Genomic DNA, 10,860 nt, shown 5'->3' with positions numbered 1-10,860 from the left:
TGCATGAGTGGTTCACACAGAGCAGAGTGTGCTGGTTTATACATATCGACCTGACAAAAAAACATTGAACTAACCAGTAAATGAATGTCAGGATTTCAAATCTTGTAATAGTGATGTTGTATAATGACAGAAATCCAAAGGTGGGTGCCAGGATTTACAGGATTCCCCCCTCAAGCACCTAACATCCACCACATTCAGTCTAATTCACCTAGCCTGCACTTTCGCAGGAATCTCTGTGTGAATTGTTTCAGGTATCAGAGTCAACATTTGCACACAATGCCCATATTTTCAAAAGGCTGAGAACGATACAGAGAGCTCAAATTATCTGGCTGTAACTTAAGAACTGCGGGGGGGCACGGTGGCTTAGTGGTTAGCACGTTCGCCTCACACCTCCAGGGTCGGGGTTCGATTCCTGCCTCCACCTTGTGTGTGTGGAGTTTGCATGTTCTCCCCGTGCCTCGGGGGTTTCCTCTGGGTACTCCGGTTTCCTCCCCCAGTCCAAAGACATGCATGGTAGGTTGATTGGCATCTCTGGAAAATTGTCCCTAGTGTGTGATTATGAGAGTGTGTGTGTGCCCTGCGATGGGTTGGCACTCCGTCCAGGGTGTATCCTGCCTTGATGCCCGATGACGCCTGAGATAGGCACAGGCTCCCCGTGACCCGAGGTAGTTCGGATAAGCGGTAGAAAATGAGTGAATGAATGAACTTAAGAACTCTTATTAAACTTAATACATTCTTGGATTTTTTTTGTTTGTTTGTTTGTTTTTGAATTAAAAGCTTAACACCATTCGTCATTTTTTCACGAGATTACAGCAGTCGCATCTGGTCAAGCACAAACACACACACACACACACACACACACACACACGCGCACACACATGCAATGTGTCTGTGTTGATATTGTCAGGTCACATTGGTTGATGTTTATATAAGGGTGTTAATGTTATTCTGCCTTGGGCTCCAAAGAGATGTATGATTGACCACCTATACACCCCAATCCCTATCCCTCTCTCTCTCTCTCTCTCTCTCTCTGTCTCTCTCTCTCTCTCTCTCTCCAAATTCCCCATGGGTGGCACCAGCGTTCCAACATTCACCCTCACCCCCAACCCCAAGGGCAGGTTTCCCCCATGATGATGAAAATAAAGCCTGGGGAGCGGTGTGTATGCATGAGTGAGTGTGTGTGTAAGAGGAAACCTTTGGAGCAATGGCATTCCCAGATGCATGCATGCTTTTCTGTAGCATATGATAGCTCTGCACTGTACTTGTTTTGGGCATCAAGTTACAGAGGTAGTTCTATGACTGGGGTGCACGTGTTTAATCTGCCTGCATTAGGCTTCTGTACTGTATTTGCTCTGTCGGTTTTAGCAATATGCAAATGTTTATATTTACTAACATCAGTGCCATGGCACAAAGAGATTAACCCTTATATGATGTATTTTTGTTACTCAGCCAGTGTTCGTGGGTCTGGTAGACCTGCTGCATTTTTGGGTTTTTAATTCAACACAATCAAAAATTTTATGTTAAAATACTCTACGGATGTTTACTTCATCCCAATTACAAGCAATATAAACAGCATATATAGTTAATATTTGTCCTTTACCTTTATTACATCACATTTTTTAATTAAAGTGCTACTCGTCATGAGTGGGAAAAAATCAACAAAATTTTGCAAGGTAGCAAAGTTTTTCAAAACTATTGATGTTTATGAATATGGGTCCCACAGACCCGAACATCATACAAGGGTTAAATGCATTTTTATCATTTATCAATCTATAATTTTAGAAACAGGCCCAACTTTCAACAATATTTCTGAAAATCAAGATCAAGAAAGAAGATTTTTCTTCCCATGATGGAGGAGAAATTTAGAGGTTTAGAAATTTAGAACTTGAACCATGTGGAATATATAAAATATTTCACAGTTTTAAATGTGGTTTAACCGGGTGACCAGGTTAACTAAAAACATACATTTTCATGTGCTAAAATCAAATATATTCATAGAAAAAAAATATTTCAGACATGAGCCGTTAAATGGATTCACAAATTCATTCAAAAATAAGATTGCTGCATTTCAACCTCATATATACATTCTCCTGGTATATTTACCTGTAGTTATATTAGGCTGCAATCATATGTCAATAAAGAGGGGCACTTTTGAATCATTGAATCATTGAATCATTCGCATAATCCATCTAAATAACTGATAGTACAAACTGATACATGTGTAGTTTTCCATGTAGATTTCCACATACAGGTTTACGGTGTGTGAGCGATGGTACTGGACATGAAGATAGTGTAAAACCTGTCTCAGCTAGACTGCACAGACATGTGTTCACAGGCATAGGCATAGTTTCCATTGGGGACATGTTCACCCCAACCCCCACACCCTAACACCCTGTCCCCGGTTTTCAAACTTAGCTTGAGGTCGTTGAGGAATTTTTTTTTTTTTTTTTTTTTTGCTAAACATGCTAAATACTTCTGCCACACAGCCCAGCTATAGTAGCCTGGTTGGTAGAAAGAGTATTGTAATGTGCAATATCAGCACTTTGTGCCAATAACAAATTCTGTGAAGATATGCACCATCTGTCCAAATGCCATTATGGTGAAGATGAAGTATGAATATATTTTGTGTTGAACAGAAAGGGAAATATCCATTCTAATGGTAGGTGGATAATCTTTTTTATAATCTACCCACACAGTCAGTGTAATAATGAAAACATTTTAGTCCTGGGTCAGTAAGCACATCTCACCACTTTGGGTGCCTAAGGAATCAGTTCCACCATTCAGGGGTATATTTTATCCCAGCATTATTGTCAGCTATGCATCACCAAATGGTTTGGCTTTTTTCTTTATTATTATTATTATTATTATTATTATTATTATTATTATTATTATTATTATTATTATTATTTAGTAGTGGTAGTAGTAGTAGTAGTAGTAGTAGTAGTAGTAGTAGTGGTAGGAGTGGTAGTAGTAGTTAATACATTTTTTATTTTTTTTTAATTCTTGAAATACAATTACAAAAATGTCTTTCAGGTTTTTTTGGACACATTATTTTCCTAAACTAGTTTTTCAAGGAAGCTCTTATTTACAAAGAACCAGCCAAAGAACGCTTCAGCATTTGAGTTTTAATGGCTAATTACATCACAATTTTCTGAAAGAGTTCTTCTGGTGGAACGACCACAAAGATAATAAGGTACTATATAAGGTAATAATAATAATAATACCATAAGGTATTAAATAGTTAATATTACCTATTCATTTATTACATTGATTTAGTTTATTTATTTATCTTTTTACCATAAAAGGTTTACCACTCTGTCAATGTAAAACAACAGAATGTTCCCCTTTCAAGTAGAACACTATAATAAAAGTCATCTCTTGTAGTCTTAGAGAAATTTCCAAGTACTATTACATTTTTTTTCACTTAGAGTTCACTTAGAAAAAAAAAATCACAGCAGGTGTGAGGCTTCTTCATTAAAGGTTCTTTACTCTGTATTGTCTGTGTAGAACCCTAACAAAAGCTTTCACTTTCAGAAAAGGTATCAAGTAAAAGCTTAAAACAAAATACTATCCGTTTAATCTTAGAGTGGGTCCCAAGAGGGACAATAGTACACAAAGCCATTCAAAAAAATCTTTTCTAAAAAATATCTATCAGAGATGACAAAATGTTATACAGTAGTATATTTTAGTATTTTAGGTTTAATAGGGAGGTTTAAAAAACCGATGCTTTGACAGAGTTATGTGAACACTGTGTGTGTGTGTGTGTGTGTGTGTGTGTGTGTGTGTTGTTTAAATCCAACCCTACAATTTCACTGGACATTCCACAGATACAATTTTTTTTCATTCTCCTCCATGTAAAAATCTGGCACTTTTTCCTATCAATTTTGATCTTCTTCATCATATCAAATCGACATGAAGACACATGAGGGCACACGAAGACACATACACACACACACACACGTATAAGTCTTGAAGCTGAGTACAGATATCTTATAGGTGCCTGCAGGTGTCAGTATTTGTTGCAGGGAGCACCAGTTAAACCACTCTCTCTCCCACACACACATATATATACATGCACACACACCTCTCGGAGGTATCAGCATTTCAACAGCGGCTGATAGGCACAGAGCTTTATAGAGTGTATAAAGATGTAATTTTCCACTACCTAGCTAATGAGGAGCTGTCAGTGTAACTAGAAAACTGACAGAAATAATGATGACACCTTTCTCCCTGCCTTTACTGTCAACCTGCCATCCTACCTCCCTTTATCTTCCTCTTTTTCTAGCTTACACTCCTTGACAGTTCATTTAGTAACAGAGGAAAAAAGAAAAAGTGTGAGAAAGAAGAGAGAAGCTCGACGTCACTAAACCGTATCTTGCATTACCACAGAAACAAAAATGCCTCAATTAGTCAACCATGGTACAGTATAGTTTGGAGCTTGTCACACTCCAGAACTCCAGAAAGAGACAGCCGGCTTAACGTGGACGCAAAGGGCACACATTCTGGCACGTAATTGGCGTATACTTTGTAATAAATAAGGTGTGTTGCATGTATGCAGAAGACCAGATCAAAGTGAGAAATATAAATACAAGGAGCGTCATATTGTGCTTAGAGCTCGTGAAAAATAATAAGGGCTGAATTATGCATGCAAATACAACCTAGAGTGCTGTTTAAGCTTTTCCATCTGTCTGCAGTTCTATTCATTTATCCCATACGCTCTTCACCCACAACACACATGTACCCGGGTGCTTATTAAAGCAGCGTACATTACATTTGCACAGCCAGAACAATTGGATATCTGTTCATGCGTTATTAAAATGGTTTCAGCTGCACTTCAACTTGAAAGAAGATGGTACAGTAGGAAGACATTTAACACACAAGTGATGCCATCTTTTGACTGAGAGAAAATGTGAAACTTTACCGTTAGTATTTGATTTCCAAAAGCAACAACCCAAAACATATGACTATGTCTGCTCCAGAAGTCAATTTCATTAAAAGTTATGATCTACAAATCAAGCTAACAAAGCTGGTGATATATTATATATTTCCTATACTTGACATTTTAAGATCCCATATATAATCAACAGTACTATATCCTTTTCTTCTCTTTTCTCATATAAAAGCCGAATCATCGTTACACACCACAACCAGCATGACATTTCTTAAAAATTTATTTCAAAATGCGACTCAGTTTAAGTCACCTGTGCTCCCAGGTTCTATAAATAAAAAACAATGCTTTTAGCCGACCAGCAGGACAGACAGCAGCAGCAGTAGTGGACATTAAGTGCTCTCACCTTTGTAGGAGAGTTTGAGTCGGGGCACGTTGCTTTTGGCACGTTGAGCATCGGCTCCTCTCTGCGGCGTCCAGAGCCCACACAGCAGCACTGCCATCCCCCAAACGTAGTCCATGATGAAACCAAAGATACACAGCTACTAACAGAGGTCCAGATCTTCAGAGCAGCACCTGAGGATGGAGCAGGTGTATGTATGTGTGTAGCGTCAGGATGAAGAAGCACACAATGATCACATCCCTCTTATTGAGTTGGTCAGTCCAAGCAGGACAAAACTGACCACCGGGACCAGATCTCAAAACACTTGAGTTAAGTGTGTGTGTGTGTGTGTGTGTGTGTGTGTGTGTGTGTGTATTGTCTTTTCTAAGCCCTCAATCTGTTTATCTACTCTGTCCCCTTGTCTTGTTTTCTTCTCTCCCTTTTTTTTTCTTTCTGATCCATGTAAAAGTAGCACCTCAGCTGAAAGCACACTGAGACAAAAGTGAACTTAAGCTTGCTAAAGCTCTAAGCACTTCCACTAGCTCCCTTACATGCACCTATACACTCTACCCTACAAAGCTCAGCACACACAAGTCCACAGTGAACGTAGCTGAAAGAGAGAGTGAAGCCAAGTGAGAAAGCCTGGCCAAGTGAGCAAGAGAGGGAGGGATAGAGCAGGGGGAAGGGGGACGGGCTGGGAGGAGAGGATCCTGTAGGTAGATTTCTCTTCTTTCCGCCTGACACAACAGATCCTCCACCCATCTGAGCACACACACACACACACACACACACACACACACAAACACACACACACACACTAGAATCTATCTCAGACTTTTTCCTCTCTGTTTAGATAATATCTGCACTTAGTTTTTAAGCCCTTGTTTCTCTTTCTTCTTCTGTATATATACTTTAAAGACAAAAAAATTGCTAAATAGTTAGTTTAATTAAATTGATACAACTGTACTATTCTCAAAATATTCCACAGATACCATTATATTTTAATATAATAATAATATCGTGTTATAACTGTAATATAGAGCATTGTGTCTGAATGAGAGGAACATAATGGATTGTGCTTTTATTGAAAAATAAACCATAACACTGTCCAATAATTATTAACTGACGTGTTTGTCAGTGCAAAACAAAGACACGTGATACATTTTTATCCATTTATATTTTGTGGAAAGCCCATGAAGTGGGGACACAGAGGCTTAGTGGGTAGCAGGTTTGACTTACAGTACACCTCTGAGGTTGGGGGTTTGATTCCTGCCTCCACTCTTTGTTTCCTCCAGGTCCTCTGGTTACTCTCCCGGTCCAATCACATGCATTGTAGGCTGACTGCTACCTCTAAATTGTCTGTAGTGTGTTAAAGATGTTTTGCCCTGAACCCTATCCAGGGTTTGTGCCACTTTGTGCCTTGAGTCCTTTGGGATTAACTTCAGACTCCTTCTGACATTTTGCAGGACAAGCAGTAAAGAAAATGCATGGATGGAAAGTCCATGAAACTAGCTCCTGTTATTACTTTCATTAAAGCAGCTGTAAAACTTTTTATTTTTTTAGCAGAACAGAAAAAAAAAAGATTCTTACCCAAAAAAATCAAAATAAAAATTAAAGGTACAGTTATGTCTAAAGTACACAATGCTGACTAAACTGTTACCATAGAAAAGATCGTTAGACATGTAAATTAATATAAACCCAGCAGCTGTCATTCTATAAGCTGCTGTTAGAGGAATTAATTAAGATCTTTTGACCCTGAACTCTGTTGTAAAGACGTAAAAGTTCAAACATTTATCCAAATTAATGATATTAATGAACAGCCTACTGATGCTAAAAAAAAAAACATCTGCAAGCCCATGCTGGAAATTTTCTTAGATAAAGGTGGTATATGTTATATGTTATATGTATTCCTAGGTACATATACCTGTATAAATTTCTGAATGCAGTACACATGTTTACGTTTACTCAACATTCCATCAGTACAACGGGACCATAGAAGGACGACCACTGAGCAGGTGATTTGTGTGGTTTCTCTTTCTCAGCACAGCAGTGACACTAACATGGTAGCATGTGTGCTGCTGGTAAGAGCGTCTCAGACAAGGCAGCTTTGCTGGGGTTTTTAAACACCCCACTGTCACTGCTGCTGGCTTGTGAACAGTCCACCAATGTAACATATCAAACTGAGTTCCCAAGTGGCATGACAGAAAGTTTCTTCGGGAAAATAAGGCTGGGAACCAAGGGTGCAAAACTAGCCATGTTATATGGGTGGAAGGAATGGTGTTACTCTTTCCTGTCAATCACAGTGAAACAAGACAATCATGGATGTCTGCAAGCTCATGTATGAGAAAGGTGGAAGGAAGCTGCCATATGACATAAAACGGGGATTAGGTAGGATGCGTATTTTGGAAAAAGTGCATGTCGGCTTTGATCTTCCATGGTTGGTAACTGCTGGTAAGGGAGAGAATTTTCAATTTAACAAATTGGGAGGTCTAAAAAATATCCAGTGATGCTATGCTTAAGAAATGATGAAGCATTACAGGATGATTAACACAATCATGACTGGAAAAAGATGAGCAATAATCTCTACGCCAACAAGGTAGGTGTGTCTAAATAAAGTCATTAAGTAGTGGCACAGTAGTGTGTACACAAAACTACACACACACACACACACACACACACACACACACACACACACACACACACACACACATCACCACCATACCACTAATACAGTATGTAGATATCACTCCAATGTTGCGTATTGTTACAACAATAAACTGACAGTTTAGACAACATTGTGTCTAACTCTGCAACTTTTCCAGTCTCTACAATAATTGCTGAAGTGCACTGTTTTTGCCCTTTAAATAAAACCATGATCATTTGCTCCACTAGTCATGTTCACTTGTGTCCTGTCTCCTCACAATGCTTCTGGACTAAACCAGACACGGATCCTTCTGCTCAGCTCAGCTCAATCCTCACACCAGACAATTATTTTTAGCCTGCCCCACACAAGAGGTGAAGACAGCGAAGAGGAGAAAGAGAGAGAGAGAGAGAGAGAGAGAGAGAGAGAGAGAGAGAGAGAGAGAGAGAGAGAGAGAGAGGATTGACTTGGAAAAAAGACATGGTCAAACTTGTAAACATTAAATATAATTTTTAAAAAAGAGAAAGATGGAAAAAAGAAATCTGTACTCTTAGTGTCTTTGTGCTTGACTGACACTGATATCTGCTGCTGGTTAACACAAGACATACTGTACATAAGCACAAGACAATAAGTCACACTTCTTGTCTAGGTCGTACACTCATGGCAAAATTTGCAGCGTTCTTTTTTCCTAGCACTGCCCAGCAGCCCCAGTGGAGTGAACCATAGCACACTGATCCTGACCTCCAGGTCAGCAGTTTCCTCCTCATATTTCCATTTGGCAGTGCCTGAGCGCTGCAGGAATACTTGAGTAATTGGGTTTTAATATGGTGTGACACATGAACACTTCTAAATGTGTGTGCTATTGACAGCATCGATCCTTCAGCAGTGAGCTCTAGAAGAGCAGAGAGCAAGACAGAAGACTGTAAACATCACACAGTTACTATCAAACAGCAGCCCCCTCGAGACCCAACAGCTTTGCATATGTGTGTGTGTGTGTGTGTGTGTGTGTGTGTGTGTGTGTATGTGTGTGGTGTGACATGGAAATACAGTGAAAGATAGAATTAAGCTTAAATAAGTACTATTAACACTTCCACAATAGATATGGACATGAACATGGGTTTGTTATTGTAAATCTATTAAAACAGGAAGCATCTATTTAAAGCATGTACGATAAATATGGTCTATTCAAAGAAAATAAGTTAATAAGGAGTTACGCAGTGAGCATCACTATCATGGTGAAACACGGTGCCACCCATGTGTGGAACAATGAATGGAGAAACAAGCAAAAATAAACTAGCCACAGTCCAAATATAGACTTGGTTTAGGAAGACTACAGGTTGGGTAAGATTAGCCTTTAAGTGCTTATCGATAAGATCAAATGAGTCTTGAAGTCTTCTAAATAACATAATATACAGTACATACACTTCAATCAGCAACTTCATCGGTCTAATAATCAGGAAATTCACTGATAAAAGACTTTTTGTAACTGTTTTTGCAATGATAATGTACATTTTTTCAGCACATACAGGTTTTATAATTACCAAATTCTTGATCAACATGTAAGACCCTTCACACTATGGATGCTTTCTAAGTGATTAGTTATCACCTATAATGTGTTGAACTGAGGTTTTAAATTAACTGCCACACTTTGACGTCAATGTTTACAAAAAAGAAAAGAAATGTATATTTATGTAAATACTGGGCTCAAATAGCATAAAAGTCATCCGTTTTATTCCAGAAAATGGAAAATTATAGCTACACAGGGATAAAATTCTGTATAAAACTGTTATTTAGCTAGCTAGTTAGCCTCCTCCTTCTGCAGTACAAGTACTTGTGCTACCGCACTGCTAACTAGCTAGCTGAATGTGTTCAACTTTTATTACAACTATGAATTATTCAGTTATTAGTGAAACTATATATTTAAGTGGTTTCATGGGTGAACACTGCATAGCATACAGACATGATGTAGTGTGACAACCATGTAGGACTGCAGTGTAAATTTGCTGTGTATGTGAGCACACTAATGTAAACTAAACATAATAGAAAGCTTCTACTAATTTCACCAATAACTTAGTAAATGATGAAGCTGTCATGTATTATTTATTTTTATTTACTGTGTTGTGAATGAAAAATGAAATCTTCTACCCCATTTTAAACTCCAGTTGCAAATTTCCCCCCTCATTCATTCATTCATTCATTCATTCATTCATTCGTTTATTTATTCATTCATTCATTTATTCATTTGTTCATTGGGCTGCACATATATCATTGACTTTAATAAAGATTGGTGGCGCAGCATCTTCTGCCCTCAGCCTTCTGTCTGTTTCCTTCCATTGATCAAATAAAGACACAAATAAGTGATTGTCCAGTAGCAATTACATGTAATAACAGCTTGTAGATTCATGAGACTTAAGTATGGTGTTGACAGACTAAAAGAGTCTATGTAGCCATCTTTCCCTGTGACCCCAGGCCTCTAACATTACATTAGTAATATTAAAGCAGTGAGCTGTCTCCCAAGCAGCAAGGCGTCACACAGCCCATCCAAGTCTGTTCCCAGAAATTTTACTGCGCTGTGATCAGATGACCGAGTGCTGAGATTTCTGTCTACGAATCTGCTGGTGTTGACCTGCTTTGCCTACAGTGATATACAAGATATGAGCAAAAAAAAATCACAATTGGGATATTGAGAAAGCATTTGTTGTGCTCTGCAACTTGCTAAAATGGATTTCCTCACAAGCAAAGAGGACATTTCCAGTGTACAGTAATATTCTATAATGTTTTATATTCTAGTCATAGATTTCAATAACTCTAAATGCTAGTCATATAATAAGCCATGTCATATTACCTGAGTGAATGTGATTAAATATTCATAAGTATAACAGATTATATATTGTTTAATTAATAACAAATTCACTCCTTATTTTACTAATTAATCTCCAGAGCTGTGTA

At 38.3% G+C, this 10,860-nt stretch overlaps 1 protein-coding gene across 1 annotated transcript in view; it reads right to left on the bottom strand.

Moving 5' to 3' along the window:
• The window catches only part of sema3ab (sema domain, immunoglobulin domain (Ig), short basic domain, secreted, (semaphorin) 3Ab), a 32,419-nt gene extending 26,522 nt beyond the window's left edge, over window positions 1-5,897 (bottom strand). Inside the window, exon 1 of the mRNA XM_060878210.1 lies at window positions 5,295-5,897. Coding sequence (XP_060734193.1) covers window positions 5,295-5,409 — 115 coding nt within the window. The 5' untranslated portion in view covers window positions 5,410-5,897. The remainder of the gene's footprint in view (window positions 1-5,294) is intronic.
• Between the last annotated feature and the right edge of the window lie 4,963 nt (window positions 5,898-10,860).

Source organism: Tachysurus vachellii, chromosome 9 (assembly GCF_030014155.1).
Source record: "Tachysurus vachellii isolate PV-2020 chromosome 9, HZAU_Pvac_v1, whole genome shotgun sequence".
NCBI lineage: Eukaryota > Metazoa > Chordata > Actinopteri > Siluriformes > Bagridae > Tachysurus > Tachysurus vachellii.
This window is presented reverse-complemented; position numbering and strand designations above follow the sequence as displayed.